Source organism: Tasmannia lanceolata, unplaced genomic scaffold (assembly GCF_043159265.1).
Source record: "Tasmannia lanceolata isolate RefF3 unplaced genomic scaffold, GAP_Taslan_0.1 ptg000037l, whole genome shotgun sequence".
Classification (NCBI taxonomy): domain Eukaryota; kingdom Viridiplantae; phylum Streptophyta; class Magnoliopsida; order Canellales; family Winteraceae; genus Tasmannia; species Tasmannia lanceolata.
The window spans coordinates 2,096,534-2,115,434 of NW_027518714.1; the positions used below are offsets into that span (position 1 = coordinate 2,096,534).

The following is an 18,901-nucleotide window of genomic DNA, read 5'->3' on the forward strand; positions in this document are numbered from 1 at the left end:
TGGAGAGACTGATTTATCATGAAAAAAAAAATTCCTGGCCGCTAGACATGGCAGATCGCCGTGTAAAAAAAAAAATAGTCGCAGATGTATGTTTGAATTACAGATCAAGAGATTGATATTCATGTTATGGTTACAATTGTGGCACAAGATAAACGGATCTCTATTATTAGCTTTGCCCGCCTGAAAGAGGTTTCCAGCTTCCATGGCGAAATTGTACTTGAGAAGTCACCTTCCTGCCAAAATCCAGAATATTTTATCCTAGCTGCTAATACTATTGATTTCCATTGGTGTTCACAACAGCTTCTCTCTTGCTCAAACATTTACTGCTCTCTTAACACTGAACATTGTAAACCCACCAAAGGAGGTTCTTGTGATTAGTTGTTTTTTGAATGGTTTCTTGTGATAAGCTCATAAACAACAAAATTCTGTGTGCGAAATCGCCCATACACTTTTCTACAGTACTCGAGATAAAGAAAGCTGTGACATTGGGTCTTGGTAACTACCCTTTAAATCAGCCCCTGCCGTTGCAAATCGGTGTATGTTTTCTTGTTGTAGATGTTACCCTCCTTGTCTTCATACTCTTCTTCAAGGTCCGGCCGCCATTTGTTCACTCCTTGCCTTTCTTGTATTCTCTCCCACAATACCTTTGCTTCCTGCAAAAGACAAATTGACGGTACGAAATAAATCAGATTGATTTTTAGATCAAAAGTACTCAAGGGCCTGTTTGGATACCTCGTATTTTGTATTTGGATTTGGAATACAAAATGAATAGATCTGCCAACTCATGTTGAGGGGGAGAGAGAGAGAGGGAAGGGGGTACTTCCTACTGGAGGGGAGAGGTTAAGGAGCAAAGAAGGTGAACGAAACTGCCACATCTCTGGATTTCCAATTACTTGTTTCCACAGCGTATTTGGAAATCTGATTTTTTCCCGTGTCAGTCGCTGATTTGGAAATCCAAGGATTTGATTGGATCCAAATCACAATGCACAAGGGGCTGCAAATGTGAGAAATCCAAATCAAAATCTTCTCGGCATCCAAACGGGCCCTAAGTGAATTATTTGGATTTCCCCCTCTTCCTCTATCCCTATCACATAGGTAGAGCGTTTGAATCAATGAACTACTCACATTGGTCCATTAGTGGAAACAATGAACTCCTCACATGAATTGACCAGAAACTTGGTCAAGTCAAATTGGTTTGTTTAAGTGCTCAATCAAGTTTTTAAACCCTACCAAGATTGCAAGAAGGAAATCATCCCGCAAAAATAGCAATGAAGACAAAATATTTATATTCCTTGGCAGCTTAAAAGAGAGACACTGAGTTAACGAACTTCAAGAAACTCAGAAATGGGGTCATACCTTAATTGATGTAATTTCATTGAAGTTCTTGGTGTTGGGAATACCAAGGCAACGCATCCCATGCTGATGGCGCCATTCCTTGAAATGCCGCTCAAAAGCCCTACGTCCCCAATAACTGTGGTTCCCACATATCTCACACTTGAATTCCTAAATGACACAATCAAGACAACAGGTGTTAGATGTCCATGCACCATTTTACACATGTCCATGCATCCATGCAAATTCTATGCTCGTGCACAGATGCCATACAGAACTAACTGTTTCCATAGACAGCAAGGTATTGAGTGTTTTTTTTATTGCCTATAAAAAAAAGCAGGGTGGGAAAGAGGATAGTAAGAGAAAATGACAAAGGGTCAAAATAGAGATTACGGTGAATGGCTTCTTAGGGAAACCATTAGACAGTTAATAATGACAGTTGTAGTAGATATTGCAGAAATGGTAAAAACTGATGTGGGAAGCACAAATGGGTATAGATGCACAACCCTTATAATTGAGTAAACACACACCTGACCTAGACCATGGAGCTTATACAGCCAGTAAGGAATAGGCTTGCCATCCCAACCCATTGGCAACTTGAGAGGATTATAAATTTGCTGCTCGTCTTCGTCACTTTCGGTGTCGGCCTGTACCTCTTCCTGCTTGCCATTGAAAAGAGGAGTAAATAACCACGACTAACTAATTGCAGAGGGAAAATAGCAAGGCAAAAAGAAAATGGAACCGGGAATAAATTTCAACCCAACAACTAGGGGCACATTAAGCAGGAAGAAGCTCAACCAAAATGGAACCATAAGCTACTGCAGAAATGTGATCACATTTTTTTATACATTTTCGGGGTCAACCCAAACCATGCTAAATGGCAAGGAAAAATATTGCTGTTAAGTCTAGGATAGGCAAAGAATGTGAAAATATTCATGCAATTAGCAGTCACAGTTTTAGTAATTTGTGAGCATATAATGTACAAACATTGTATCAATTCCCAACCATATCAAATAAATCAAATAATAGTAGCTAAATTAGCCAAAAGGAAATAGTAACTTAAAAGATAAGGGAGTGAACAAACCATAAGCTATGGTAAGGGCCTTATACAAAGAACTGCTATTTTTCCCCTCCAAGATTTGTGGGTCTACATACCCATGTTTTTTGGTGATGGACATATTAAGGATAAAAACTCCCAAGACCGAGATGGTAAAGCTAAACCAAAACAAAGGATGACAAAAAAAAAACATCAGGAAGTTTCTTTCAAACATCTCCAAAGGCGCTCTCAACACATGAGCAAGTGAGATGATCCGCCTTAAAAAAAACCATGTCTTGGTCTTCAATCATGCCCAAGATCTCCCCAATAGTGTCAGGTTGTCAAGGTCGTCACCAAATCTCCAAGAGTAAGGAGTATCACCCATTGGATAACATTGAAGAGAGTCTCCCTCAATGATAAGTGAATCTAACAAAGCCTGGTCAACGAGCCTGATCCCACTGGCAAATCATATACTTCTGCTTCATTAGAAGCAGTAATGCGAAACGGCTCTGAATTGGCCTGACTTACATACACAAAGACCAATAAGTGAATTACATACACACCTAAACAGCTCTGAATCGGAGCAGAATTTAGGCGTCTTAAGAATTTAGCTTACATACAGAATGAACTACAATCAACATTTGTCGATATCGTAGAGGGTCTACTGCGAGGATCTTATCTAGACTGGTGGTCCATCCAAATGCGCAGACCCTAGGAGGCGCTACCAGAAGACAGGCAGTCCATCCAAGGGTTTTCATTACAGTTATCTTAAGTATTTAGTTTACATACTCCATCAAAAGAGAGACCCCACATACTTTTAGATCTTATAGATTTTTTTTAAAGATAAAATAATTGGGTAAGATCCATCAAAGTAGAGAGCCTTAACCGTGTGAAGTAACAGGGTAAGCCCAAAGGCTGTTCCCATCCCTGTCAGGGGAGACGCCAACCGTCTCTCCTTTCACCAAAACATGAAATATGGACCTCAATGTTAGCTTTCATTATTTTTTCGTTTATTAAGTGATAACCGAATCTTTATTAATAATAAAAATAAACATGCATGGGAAAGGGTGGTCCCAAAAGTGTAATTTTCATAGTATAAATATACTTTCTCCACTTTCAACTCAACTCAACAAAGCCTTTGTCCCAAACTAGTTGGGGTCGGCTAAATGAATCCTTTAGAAACATTTTATGAAGAAGGTGAAAGGAATCAACTTTCAAAAAAGAAGAAAGAAAGGGTGGTCCCAAAAGTGTGAAGCAGTTAACTAGTACAGAGAAATGAAACGAAATATAAATCATAGAAATAATACTTTAAAAACTACTTATCTATTGTTTGTTAATCATTTAATCTAATAGAAAACAATACCCAATATGAAGTTTCACATGTTTCCACTCCATCTCTTGCCAAGTGTACACTATGCCATTCTCAGATTTAAATTTCCTATCGTCTACCGTTCACAGAAGGACATATAGAAGCAAGTTCAAAAAATTTGAGTTCTCAAATCATACAGATAGAAGGAACATCGTCGTTGCTTTTGGAGGGATAAATGGGGGATTAATGGAAATCATTCTTGATTTTTTGGAGTGGCAATCAACAAAGATGCAACGGTACAAGTATGGAATGGACAGAGAGGCAGGTTTCATGGAAGGTAAATTCTAGGTGACCATGTTTTGACAGTTGGATAAGGTTGTCTTGTTTCTGAACGAAATGGATTCTGTTTACATAAAAAAGATAGGCAATGACAAGAGGATGTGGATATGGGAATCATCTAGAGTATTCAACATCAGGTCTTTCTATCATCATTCTGGCTCCAACTCACCCCCATTGCACCTGTCTACAGTTTGGAGCACCCCAGCACCGCCCAGAGCAGGGACGGAGCCAGGATTTTGCTCAAGAAGGGACAGAGAATGGTTGTTATAACATGTTGGGTCCACCATCTTACATGTGACGTTTTGATATGTCGGCCCGTCATCTCCCCCTAATTCATGCATAGAGCCCACAATTTACACATCATACCTTAATGTAGCGGGGCATGTTCTGATGGGCGGGGCCCACTATTTTACAACCATCCATAGCGTGGTCCAAGAATGTTAGTGATGTAAAAGATTACAAGGCCCCAAAAAAGGATTGCTTTGTAATTTGAAAATCCCAATAAATCCTAAGATTTTATATGTTGTGTGCGCGCGAAGTCCAGTAAAAGAAATGCTATGGGTCTCACTTCATAGAATGATCCAAACCGTTCATTTGTTGGGCCACAATGTAACTAGGTTGCACCTCGTAATTCATCTCCATAGAATGATCCTAACCCTCCGATTTATAGTTTCTATTATGGGCAATCCCATTGTAGATTGGAGGGTTAAGATCATCATATGGAGATGACTTTCGGGGTGCAGCCTATTTATGGTTTGGCCCATCAAACGAACAATTTGGATGATCCTATGAAATGGGCCCGAAGTACTTTTAGAAAAAATATTGGACTTTAGGTATACACAACAAATATAATCTCTACACAGCTAAGGGGACAATCCCTTCTAGTCTCTTGTCCAGATTTCTTTTGTCGGTGCCGTTCAACTAATTATCAATGAGAGAGAATCTCAATAGGTAAGAGAGATGGTATTAATTTAAATGGTCGGTTGAGAAGGACTTACCAAATAAATCCTATATTTTAGGAACTTTACCAAAAAATGCTAACTAAAACGATATGGAAAGAAAAAAAATCCCGGGGCAATTCCCTACGAAAAATGCTAACTAAAACTACTTTCGGAAAGGAAAAAAATTCTGAATTTTAGGGTGAGTTTACGAAAAAATGCTAACTTTAAAGAAAAAATACAGAGTATTAAGGGGGCAACTATACTAAAAATTTCACTAAGATATGGTCTAACGGAAAAAAAATCTGAATTTTAGTTGCCCCTGCTTGCCCCCCTTTGGCTCCGTTCTTGGCCCAGAGTTTGTGCTTTTGAATGGACTGTGTGCCAGGATAATATACTTAACATGGACCAATTGTGTAATCACAAGGTCTTGATTGTGGACCATTGTGTGTGTGTGTGTGGTGGCAGGGGGGACTGTAGATCATATGTTACTTCATTGCAGAAGAACTAGGGATGTTTGGAGCCGGATCTTAATGAGATTCAGAATTGCTTGGGTATTCCCTTTGAGGCTTTATGAGCTTCTAGAGAGCTGGTCTTATGCGCCTTGGCCTTAAAGAGTGAGGATTCTTTGGAGGCTGGCGATACTGGCTACTAAATATGGGTCCTTTGGAAGGAGTGAAATGCTGAATTTTTAAAAACTTTGACAAAGGCCCAATCTACATGTTCATGAAGATTATTTCTCTAGTTATTGGTTGGGCCAAGGTCCTGCTTTGTTTTAGGTTAATCTCCACCATGGGTCTCAGGTGTTGCTGGAAGGAAATATGTGGTGCAAAGGAAAGGGAGGAGACGCCATCTCCTCATTGGAGACCCTCTGGAGTAAGGTATGGCGAAACTAAATTTTGATGGATCGAGCAACGGAAATCCTGGTCAAACCGGTATCGGGAAGTCTCCTGAAGGATAAGGATTGTACTACTTCTCGGATGTTAATTGCCTCCCCCCAGTGGGTTCATTTCCTAGCGCTCCTTCTTAGCTGAAATAATCAGGCTTTACTAGAATGCTTCAGGAAGTATCGCGTTGTAGTACGAGATATATAGTTTTCCTAGTATACTTTGTACCTTCAGTTTCTATTAATGAATTATCACCACCACCATCATCCTTGCTAATGTAATCAACATAAAAGTCATCAATCATTTTAATACTCGCCAAGATAGTCTAGTAATAATCATTATAAAATGAAATATAGGCCATTTGACAAAAAATGTTAATTATTCTAATAATAAACCGGCTATCGGAAGTTTGTGTACCTTATAAAAGGGGGTTATATGCAAAAATGTTTTCTAAGATATGTACTCTGTAAGAAAATTTGACAAAATGAAGGAATTTAGCAATAAAATGCAACATCACCTCTTCACGCTCAGCTTCCATTTCCTCATATGTCAAAGCCTGTTTCTTTTCAATGTTTTCTTTGGTTTGAACGATTGTCTGCACAAGCTCGCAAGTGTTACCATAAAGTTGTAAAACTAAAATGCATCAATAAATATCACAAGAACTTCGAAAATGTGTCCTATGGGAAATGAACAGTAATTTAAAGTTCTAAATTTCTAAAACAGAAACTACCTCATTTAGCAATTCACACAGCCGTTGTATCTTAACCTCCATCAAAGCAATTTCTTTCCCAGCATCAATCTGCTGTGAAACTGCAGCAGCATTACTTTCTTCTAAGCCTCGTGAGCCTTTGGCAAAATGTTTTTTATCCAGTTGGTCAAGGGGTGTGTTCTGTACAAAGGAATAAAAAACATGAAAACATATATAAGTCAGCACCAATACCTATTTAGTTCTTAATATATAATTAACAAAAACTAATTCAACCAGCTGTCACATTAGAGATGGGAAATGTTGTTTTCGGGCCATTGTTTTATGAGAGAGAGAGAGAGAGAGAGAGAGAGAGAGAGAGAGAGAGAGAGAGAGAGAGAGAGAGAGAGAGAGGGAGGGAGGGAGGGAGGGAGGGAGGGAGGGAGGGAGGGAGAGAGAGAGAGAGAGAGAGAGAGAGAGAGAGAGAGAGAGAGAGAGAGAGAGATTCATCCAAAGCTTAAGTGATATAAATGGTAAAGATACTATGGCCCTGGGTATAATTGGACCTGACTCAACCACTATACACATGGCACATATTTGGCATTTGAGACCAACACTACTAGATGGGTTCCATCATGGATGGTCCAAGGCCAAAAACCTCACCAAATGGTGGCACGTTCGATGTCAAGGGAGTTTTATCTCAATTGTTGGCAATTGTTAGAATTTGATCAAAATTCTTACCAGATGGTCAAAAATCTCGCCAATGGGTTAAAATTGTGTATTGTGGGGCCATCATGGTAGGCCCAATTGGTTGTGGCCACAGTAACATACATCACATGTTGAGGATATGGAGTTGGAACTAATTGCAATGTGGGATGCCCCTAGGGTTTTTCAATATGATGGTAAGGGGAGAGAGAAGATGAATTGAAATGGTTGTTTTACTAATTGACAAGCAGATTTCTAATTGAAAGTGTAAAAGTGTCCTACACTATATAAAGAGTTGGGTAATAAGACAATGGTTGATTTGAGGTAGGTTCTGGTAAATACATTAAAATTTAAATAGATTTTAGACATTAAGTAATTTTTAGTAGGTTTTAGTATTTAGTTCGAAGAATGAGAAATGATGATACAAAATTTAAGATTTTATAACCAATTAATAGAAACCCTGATACATAGCAACTTGCCAAAATTCAGGGACAAAACTGCATTCACTTAACTATGACAGAATTAAATAAACTACTAACACAAATTATAATAGAGCAGGAATTATAAACGGATTAAATAAATCTGAAGTAACTATTTACACAGGTTATAGTGGAGTGGCACCTAAAAGCCTTCCAAGATGCATTGTCATTTCTTTCTTTCTTTCCTTTTTTTTTTTTTTTTTTTTTTTTGGGGGGGGGGGGGGAGGAGGTGGGGGGAGGGGCCGGTGTAGGTAAGCTGGTTTTTGCAAGGGAACCCTTCAATTTAGCATTCCTTTCTTTTGAATGGTGGAGCATTTTATTAAGAAAATGAGAGTCAAAGAAGAGCCTACACTGAGATGGTCAAAGGCAAGAAACAAAAGAAAGGAAGACAAAGCAGAATAGAGAAGCCCCTCAAAAGGAAAGTGATCCAAAAAAGTAACAGAATCTTCATCAACCCTGGTACAAGCCAAAGAATCCACCTCTTCATTGGGCAAGCAGAGAACGTGCTCAAACATGACAGAGTGTCCTTCCACAACATCCAAGACCTCTTCCAGCACATCCACAAATCTCCAGGGATATACTTTGCCACCCATAACCCACTGGATGACATTGAGGGAGTCCTTATCCATCATAAGCAAATAAAAAAAATAACCAGATCAATTTAAAGAATCACATTCTTCTTATCTCTTCGGAGACATCCGATAAAGCTAGAACAATATAAAGAATTCCATTCTTCTTTTTGAAAAGGTAACTTTATCAAGAACCAAGAAAATTTACAATTTTACATCATTTTACAAAATCTGCCCAAAATACAACTCTGCCCTTCTACCCTTGTTTGCTAGCTTATCGGCAATTTTGTTTGCCCTCCTAGAGATATGAAAGCGTCCCTCTACACAGCTCTCATTTTATCTTTTATCTCATTTATGAGCTGACCAAGCCTCCATGGATCTTCTCGTCACCAAGTATCCAAGAAATTACATTTGATGAATCACCTACAATAATAATAATAATAATAATAACTACCCTGTAGTTCTGATCTAAGCAGCCACATACATGCTAGGAGTGCTGTTACTTCCATCAGGCATATGTATCATTTGATTTCCTCCTTATTTGAAATGTTCCACTCTCCTAATGATAAAAGACAGGCCTCTACAAGCGTAAAATTTTTCAATTTGTGGCAACGTTGTAAGCATTATCTGTATCAGATGCCAAAATTTTCCTGAACATGGCTAGTATAAAATGTCCTCCAACCACGTTATGGTCGGCACAGTATTGTGAGAACTTAAAAAAATATATTGGATGTAGTATATAGATTTGCCAAAAGGGTCAAAACTAAAATGATGGAATAGGACATTCAAGAACCCCCAATAAAATAATTGGCGACTAGATGTATAATAACAGAGAAAGCAAGCACAGGGTTCAAGAACTGCAACAGATAAGAAAAGAATTGCATATTTCTGAATTTTTCAACGGTTTGTCTTTCTAAGCATGCATTTCCATTTTCCAGTAAAATATTATTCCAGGTTACAGAAAACAGGAGAATTAGATAAGATACCTACTGTCCTATCCAGAGAGTAACACTGTTCTAAGAGGAAAAATAAGATAAAGTAGGAAGTATTTCTGTTTTCCTTTAACCTGCTTATGAATAGATGCTTAATTACCTTTGTAAGAAAAAGCCGCTCTGCACGCTGCTGAATAGTCCCGCCTCTTTTTAACCCAAGAGCTTCTAGTGCCTGAAAATACTACCACAGTCAATAGGGAGAACACAGTACCTTAAAACAAATAAATACTCAAATAGAAATTTCTGGTATACAACTTCAATGAGTTATCAAATCATCAAATAGTCACCACAAAACCAAAGAAAAAAGATAATAAATAGGTGGGTGCATATCAATATGCAATCATCATAAGGTGGCGACATTGACCAAAACTAAAACCTTTGACAAAAACCGAAACATTAGATAAGGTTTCAGTGATTGTCCACCACTGTCAAATACAATCATAAAATGACATTAAACAAGAGAAACCCAGTGTAAGATGATGTCTAAAAGATGCAGATTACTGTGCTTAATGCAATAAAGCTCAATCACAAAATAACTATATGTAACATTGTAATCCATCAAATAGTCAAGAAGCTGGTTGAAATTTTATCCAAAAAATTTGAGAAATGTTACTGAAATATCCACATCAGAGTAACTGAATACAATTCAAGGACATGTATCAGCATGCCAACCCATGTGTGCGAAAAATCAGATAGACTTAAAATGGAGAGATAAATTACTGAAGTAACCACATTTCTGCTGGAAGAACCGAAGAAGTGCAGGCACATGCAGAAAAGCATGCGACATTTTAAAGAATGCAGTAAAATTGGACCAAGTATACATTATCAAAAAATAAATAAATAATTGACCAAGATACAGAAAGTTAGACATGACAAAAAAGAAAAACACCAACCTCTTTTAATTTTTCAGAGCCTACTTCCAACAGCTCCTCCACACTACTGTAATAGTCAAGATCAATTACAGATTCACGTGCCAAAAGATGTCCATTCTCTAAACCTTTGCTATCCCATCCATGAACCATGCCATCTACCCACAGCTCTTCAAATTCAGTCTCAACCTGCCACAAGCAAATCAATAACTCAGTAAGGAGTAAGGGCACAAAATACAACTTTCCCTCATTTCCAGAAACATAGTCAACCTCAATCAGTAGTATTCACAAATGAAGATGCAATCCCCAATAACTTCCATTATTACTAGATAATAAGATCACCTCTCTGTCACAGACATGGGAATGAATTTGGTTCCCCTTCTGTTAAGAGTACACTGCTCCGAACAAGAGGCAACCAGATAGCAACAATCATTTTTATTTTTATTGGGGTGGTAAAACTGTAAAAAAGATGGAAAGTAACAGTGCCGCCAGAACACTTTTCATTTTTTAAAATGGACTATAAGCCTGCTTAGTCAATTTCCTCTGAAGTAAAAAAAAAAAATGCAATAGACATGAAACCTTGATCTGATCTCTCCCTGAACCTGCCACAACTTATCTCAGCATGCACACAAGGTCCTGCAGGGGTCTGGTTCGCAGAAAATATAAAATCCATCCAGCCAATTCAAAAGTAGTATATGATTAGAAAAATGTCTCTTGTAACTAATTAACCAGCCACTCTCCCAAGAAAGCAATGAAATTCTATGGTTTCCCAGACATATATGGATAAGAAGGTTTATGACGTTCCATAAGAAGAAACATATCGTGAATGAATGAGAGAGGGAGAAAGAACCTTCAAAAATATTCTATCAAGGTCCTGCAGGGGTTCTGTTCGCTGAAAATATGATATTAGGTACTCCAGCAGATGCTCCAAGTAGTCCTTGTACTGACTGCAAAAACATGGAAGCATGCGATCAAGTGAAAAAAATATTCACTCTCGCTGATAATGACGATTTAAGTGAATTCTTATGTTTCTTATTATAAGAACATTCTAATGGATACAGATAGTATTCACCAAACATACAGTTTTTTTGGGGAGAAAAAAGTATTCATAAGTTTACCTTGTCATCTTCAGATTGCGGGGAATCTTGTGTGTTTGAGGGAACACATCCAAGAAAGCAGAATATTCAATTTGCTCTCCAAATTTAGAGTTGACGTACTCATTGTACAATTCATGCATGTCTAGGTACCGACCAAAAGATTCCTAAAGAAAGCAATTCCAGATGTCAATAGAATATTATCCCAAATAAAATCATTAAAAAAAAAAAATTATCCCAAATAAAAAACTGCAAGTTTTAAAAATTCCATATCCCAACAGAAGTCTCTCAAGACTCCTCTCAGATTATCAATAGATGTAGGCAAGTTTCTGCAAAAACCTATAAAGAGACTTTCCACAAAGACTACTTCGAAGAATTCAGAAGCTAACCTCCGCAAAAAAAATTGCATACAGAATATAAATCCTTGGTGATGATGATGCAGAAATTAAAAAAGGTGAAGTTCAAGAAGTCACAACATAGTGAGGATTTCAAAATAGGGGTGGAGATACATGAATTCCATGAACAAAGGGACACTGAAGAGTTTATTAAACGGTTTTCTGAGTGTGCAAAAGGTGTTTGATTACAAGAAGATGATCAACGACAATAAGGTGAAGTTAGTGGCTACCAAATTGTCAGTTGGAACCTTAGGCCCTGTTCGTTTCAGGTTATGACAACCGATGGTGAGGGCCCCAACCGATTATTGGCCCAAAATTAAACATAAATTTGGGCCAATAATCGGTTTGGGCCCTCACCATCGGTTGCCACAATTAGAAACGAACAGGGCCTTACTATGGTGGGGAGATCTCCAAAATAATAGGTTGAGATGCAAAAAAGGAATTTTTTTTTTTTTTTTGAAATGGCGAAATATAGAAAAGGTTGAGATGCAAAAAAGAAAATATTCAAACATGGGAAAGATGCGGACAGAACTACGAAAAAATCCTACACGTACAACGAGGTCTCCATTAACAATGTCAAAATTTAGGACATCGTGATGTAGAGGTATAGGATTACACAAAAGGAGCTCTCTATGCTAACATCCAAGGCGAATATCAAAGAGACTTAGGAGCAATGTATACCCCGTAATGGAACGAATTGTGTTCATCTATCCAGTAGATGTTAGTTCATAAGGATTTTAATTTTATGAGAGATGCATAACGCTTCGCTATTATTAGAGTTAAATTTAAGACACTTTAAACAAGAAAAAAAAAAAATTTGAAAACTTATTAGTTCAGCTCTGTTTAAAAATGTAAAATATCAGATCCCTCAAAATCCAAGATTAAACAAATCATTAGGAACATAAAGACAATAGCGCAACGCAAAAAAATAAATTAAGGCACAAGAGAGACCTCGCCACTAAATTCAATCCGCGGTTCTTCTTTGAGTAGATCTTCATATTCCTCCGCCGCATCAACGACACGTGCAACTGGATGGCGTCTATGGTACTCACGAATCTGCAAACATAGATTGGACTTAGTAGTCTGAGAAAAAAGAAAAAGTCAAAGCATTTATAGCGAAATTCGTGCAAACTCATTCCCAAATCATCATCTAGACAGCCCAATTTCTTGATTGTGCTCTTAGGGTTAGGGCATATGGAAAAAAAATAAAAATATAGGACCATATTGAAATTGGAAATTACCTCCTTTAATCTGTCATAGAATGCACTGAAAACGTTCGTCCCGCTTAAAGTTTGCCCTCCGATAGCAGCAATCTCATCTTTCCTCGCCCCATCATCATCTTCGTATATCTCCACCTACAGAAAGGAATCACAGTGAAAAGGTTAAAAAAATCAGAAAACCAAAAAAAGGAAAAAAGTGGAAGAAATTTCTGCAAATATATATATATATAGAGAGAGAGAGAGAGAGTACGAGTTTTTCAGTGGTGTTAATGATGGATTCGATCATGTTTCGGACGCGGTGGTTTTGGAAAAGGCGCTCTCGATTTGAAGTGGGCTCGCGCTGGAGGTCTTTGACGATGAGTCGTTCGAACCGCTCGGCTTCCTCGTGAGCCGAGCGCGTCACTTCAAGGAGAGTGGAAGACATTGTCTTCTCTCTAGGGCTTCGTTCCCTCTCTCTCTCTCCCTCTCCCTAGGGCTCTTTTTTTTTCTTTTCTCTCCAGTCGCAGAGGAGAAGATAAAAGGGCAGGAGTTTCTTACGCGCTTGGAGTCCTAAAGTGTTATGTAAAACAAAAACAGAGGACCACTTCGAGGGGGTCAACCTCCTAAGTCCTAATCCCCTTTAAATAGACAAGAAAGAAACCATTACAATTAAGAGAGAAACCAACTGGACTCTTATGCCAAACTCATAAAGTTACCCACTCCTATTATAACTCTTATACCGTTCCTTTTTCTTTTTTTTTTTTGGGTAACGAAGGGTGTCCCCACCCCCCCCCCCCCCCACCCCCCTTCGGGGGTAGGACTGTTTCCCTACGGATGCGTGCAATCACCCGGAAACCACGCGCCTCGGGTAAGCAAGGGGGGATTCGAACGCTCGTCACTTGGGAGCAAACCCATGACTTTACGCCAAAGAGCCACACCCACTCCTATTATTACTCTTATACCATTCCTACCAGAACACTAAGACAAATAGAGATAAAAATAACAGACACCTACCAAACAAAGACTCCTATCAACCCCTAATTTCCCTCAACCACCGTCGCACGTAACATAAAGCACGTAACATAAAGCAGTAGGAATGTTTCCTTTTTGGCATTAAGATGGTTTTCCTCTTTTATTGTTTTCTTTTGGGGCTCTTTTCACTTGTTTTTCATAATAAATAGCAGTTTAACAATGGGTTTCTTTTAGGAGATTTGGGGAGATACGAGATTATGAGTTTTTCTATATCATCTTGCTTTTGTAATTGAAAGAACAAGAAAATTATAGTCATTTGAGTTGCATTCGTGCAGAGGGTGTCTCCCCTGAAGCAAAACAAATCTGTGTTTGTATTTCTTGTGTGTTTCTCCCATTTACCTCTCATATCATCTGGTATCATAGCGGTCTTTTAAAACTGTTCCGCCGAAGGTTGATGGCAGACGGGACTCGTGCGCAGGAAGCCTGACGAATGGAAGAAGCGATCAAGCAAAATGCTACGGCTCTTACCGAGCTGAGGTAGATGGTTTTCGGGTTGAATCTAAAATATGAATAGCTTGTATCTAACTTAAGTCATAACTGTGGTGCACTTGAAGAATCTACTACGGATCAACCAGGCCAAATGGCATCAACTGCGTACAACACCTATGCCAAATATACCAAGATTGAGTTTTCACGGTTCGATGATGAAGATCCACATGTTGGATATACTGTTGTGAGCAATTTTTTGAATTCAATTAGATTCTGCCTCGTCAACAAGTTCCTCTGGCCTCCGTTCATCTTGTGAATAAGGCACTCCAGTGGTACCAATGGTACAAAAGATCTCGTGGGAAGGGAGGATGGGATGAGCTTGTTGAAGCCCTTTGTGAGCGTTTTGGACCATTTTTGTACGAGGATGCAGTGGAGACCTCACTAAGTTACACTAGATCGGAAGTGTCAAACAATACCAGGAAAAATTCATAGGGCTGGCAAACCGAACTCAAGATCTCCCGGAACCCTTTTATGTGAGTTGCTTTATTAGTGGTCTCAAGGAGGAATTAAAGCCTGGTGTGCAGATCTTTAATCCCAGTACAATGATCCAAGCGATAGGGTGGCACGTATACAAGAGGAAAATATTGACCCTTATCAGGAAAGCAAAATCCAGTTGTATGAGATTTCAACCTTCAGCAACCTTCCAGAACCCATCTAAACCACCAACCACGTCGAGTTCTCCTCCAATCTGGCGTATCAATTTAGCAGAAATGAATGAGAGGCGAGCGAAGGGCCTTTGCTACAACTGCGATGAAAGGTTCACGCTGGGGCATAGATGTAAGAAGCAACAACTTGCTTTTGTTGGAGATTGTGGAGTCCGACGAGGAAAGTGGGACGGAGGAGTTGATGCCTATCAGGGAGAAGGACGAAGGAGGACAACAAGATTCCAAATTGTTGCAAATATTGGTTCACGCCGTTAACGTGAACGGCGTTAACGTTAAAGGGTATCTCAAACACAAACCCATTATTATTCTTATTGACTCTGGTTCAACACATAATTTTTCGGATCCAATAGTGGCATGAAGGTCTGGCTCTGTGCTTGAAGAGACTTCACCAATGCACAACACTGTGGCTGAGGGAGGAAGGCTCATCAGGAATTAGACAAGGATGTTGACTCTCAACAAATATTTCAGAAGCTCCAACATCAGCCTGAGAACTATCGTCACTGGTCAGCCAAAAATGGGCTTCTTTATTTTAAAGGGAAGCTGTTCTTACCTGGTAATTCTACTCTCAAAGACAGGATGATTAGTGAGTTTCGCTCTACACCTATTGGGGGACATGCTGGTATTCACAGGACCTATATTCGTTTGGCAACCAATTTTTTTTGGAAAACAATGAAATCTGATGTCCACAAGTTTGCTATACATTGTCTGATTTGCCAACAAATCAAAAGTCCTAATATGCCCTCCTATGGTCTTCTCGAACCCTTGCCTATTCCAGAACAAGTTTGGGAAGATTTAAGCGCAGATTTTATCATGCATTTACCTACTTCTCATGGATTCTCTGTCATTTTGGTGGTTGTTGACAGATTTTCTAAGAGTACATTTTGGAGCTCTGCCCAAACACTATAATGCCTGTAAAGTTGCTTCATTGTTTATGGACATGGTGTGTAAACATCATGGAGTTCCCAGATCATTAGCAAGTGATCGAGATTCTGTGTTCTTAAGTCAATTTTGGAAAACCTTGTTTCAGTTACAGGGTACTGAATTACGAATGAGTTTTGCATACCATCCTCAAACGGATGGTCAAACTGAAGTTGTAAATCGATGTTTGGAACAGTATTTGAGAGCCTTTACTTCAGAATTTCCGACTAAATGGTCTACCTTCTTGGGTTGGGCAGAGTATCATTATAATACATCATTTCATTCCTCCCTGGGCAGATCTCCGTTTGAGGCCGTATTTGGGCGACTTCCCCCAAACATTCCAGCATACTGTAGAGGAACTACAAAATTAGAAGCATTGGATCAAGATTTGGGAACCAGAGATGAGCTCTTGCACAGTCTAAAAAAATACCTTCAGCTCAGCTAAGAAAGAAAGCTAAAGCTGATGCTCACAGAACTGAATTACATTTTCAAGAAGGTGACTGGGTCTTATTAAAGTTACAACCATATAGACAAGTTACAGTGGGACATAAGCCTAATCACAAGCTGGGGAAGAAATTTTTTGGTCCCTTTCAGGTAATCAAGAAGATTGGTTTGGTTGCCTACAAACTCAAGTTGCCTGAAGGTTCACAAATACATCCTGTTTTTCATATATCCGTTTTGAAACCCTTCAAAGGAGATCCTCAGTCAGTTGTCACATCACTGGAATTGCCGCTGATTAGCATCAATAATAGTCCAGTGCTTGAACCTTTAGCTAGTGTGAGTGAACGAGAGGTCTTAAGACATGATAAATGGATTAAACAATGGCTGATACAGTGGAAGCAATTGCCATTGGAAGAGGCTTCTTGGGAAAATGCTGATTCAATGTTACACCGTTGAATCAAAATGCAGAACAAACAGATCAGATTGACATCACAGCAGGAAAAGTAAGAAAACTGAGAAACAAAGGTCAGCCAAAATGGATGACTGACTATGTTCCTAAGTAGACAAAAGCTGATTCAGCAAGGAGGATTAAGATCGCACCCCTTAGATCCTTGACCGTTGGGAAGGGACACAACCCAATGGATCGCACTCACTGACCGTTGGAGCACTGGGCCCGCTGGGCCGACCGTTGTGCTCGAATCAAAGCCCAACCCAATCGAACTATTCGACACTGGGCTTGGGCTTGATGGGCCTTTGAACTATTCGGCCCACCCACTAGACCGATCCACAATCGTCTAGATCCAACGGTCCAGATCAGATCTGGAAAAATTAAAGGCTCCAATCGCTCCTCGCTACGATGCGGCGTGCGAAGTGCAAAGTGCGCATAAAAAAGCGCCAATAAAGCGCCACTATGCGCCCTATAGCCCATTGCCCACGCCGCGCGTGCGTGTGCGCGTGCGCGTGCGCGAACGGTGCGTTGCACCGTCCCGCGGGTCCAACCATGGGTTCAACCCAATGTGCAATCAAACAAGTAATAGAAAAGTGTAGTGCTTTATAAGCCCTTCTCTTTCTTTTCTCTCATCCGATTTGGGACTATCTTTTCAACTACATTACACTATTCTCTTTCTCTTGCAAAAAGCAACTATTTCCAAAGAAAAGTTTTTCTTTTTCCAAAACACACTTAAAGAAAATATTTTCCAAAAATTGTTTTGACCAAAAACACTTGATTTTGAAAAATCTTTAACAATCCCCCACCATTTTCAAAATAAAAAAAAAATTTCTCATCAGGCTTGGAATTTTTATGCATAAATAAAGGTATCTTTCGATTTGAACCTTTACTTAGTGAAAACACATCAAAGTTAACCAAAATTGCATAGTAGACATGTCTTTGAACTAGCGATTCTATTTGGTTAACCGGACACATCTCACACATAAGAATTTATCTCTTTAGGCAATTTCTAAAAAAACCGACACATTAATTGGCCTTGTGTCTATATCTTGGTTTCATGAGTGCTCTAGAAACTAGCCAGGTCTCATAGGAAGCGGCACCACTCCCACACTCACATAGGTAGACTTATCAAGAGTGCCCCTGTAACTATAACACTCCAACACTTTGTTATAAGTCTATTAAGAGCTCAAATGCTCAGCCTTTCCATTTTATACATTACAGGTACCAAGTACTTTACCTTGGGATGGAAATATAATATATATTATAGTGCTTGCAATCACTCCATATGATGTACTTTGACTCATTGAACTCAAGACTTGATATTTATTCAAGTGTTGAGTCGAGGTTCCATCATTGGTGACTATTTGGTAATGGCTTTAACCCCATCCCTAATGATGTTTTACACACCATATCTCTCGCAAGAGCTTTAGTAAATGGATCAGCCAAATTTTGGCTTGATCTCACAAAATCAATAGTTACTACTCCATTAGTAAGTAACTCTCTCACAGTACTGTGTCTAAGTCCTATATGCCTGGACTTACCATTATAAACATGATTATATGCCCTTGATAGTGTGGCCTGACTATCACAGTGGACATAAATCGATGGCATAGGATTAGGCCATAACGGAATTTCTAATAACAAATTCCGAAGCCATTCCGCCTCTTTACAACATGCTGTCAGAGCTATAAACTCTGCTTCCATAGTGGATGTTGAAATGCATGTTTGTTTCTTAGAGGCCCAGGAGACTGCTCCCCCACCAAGGGTGAAAATCCACCCACTGGTTGATGTATGATCTATACGCTCAGTTATCCAACTAGCGTCAGTGTATCCTTCTATTACAGTTGGATACCCACCATAACATAAACCATAGTCTATAGTTTTCTTTAAATATTTTAATACTCTATAGACTGCATTCCAATGAGAGAAATTTGGATTACTGGTAAACCTACTAAGCTTACCCACAGCAAATGCTATGTCTGGCCTAGTACAGGTCATAGCATACATAAGGCTACCAATCACACTAGCATACCCTAGTTGAGAAATAGTCCTTCCAGAATTAAGATATAACTTCCCACTA

General features: G+C 39.1%; 1 protein-coding gene and 1 non-coding gene across 2 annotated transcripts; both read right to left on the minus strand.

Annotated features, from left to right (window-relative positions):
• Nucleotides 1-37: 37 nt before the first annotated feature.
• On the minus strand, nt 38-13,421 carry ATO (splicing factor-like protein). The gene is made up of 12 exons (XM_077373008.1): nt 13,100-13,421; nt 12,871-12,984; nt 12,581-12,685; nt 11,259-11,401; nt 10,991-11,087; nt 10,165-10,329; nt 9,372-9,443; nt 6,572-6,730; nt 6,359-6,436; nt 1,863-1,991; nt 1,357-1,503; nt 38-653 (listed from the first exon to the last, which is right to left on the minus strand). Exons 1-12 carry the CDS (start codon nt 13,271-13,273, stop codon nt 507-509), a joined length of 1,530 nt encoding a protein of 509 aa, XP_077229123.1. The 5' UTR covers nt 13,274-13,421; the 3' UTR covers nt 38-506.
• LOC143862785 (U6atac minor spliceosomal RNA) lies at nt 3,214-3,336 on the minus strand. The gene has a single exon (XR_013240494.1). It is a non-coding gene; the product is annotated as a U6atac minor spliceosomal RNA (small nuclear RNA).
• Nucleotides 13,422-18,901: the final 5,480 nt, after the last annotated feature.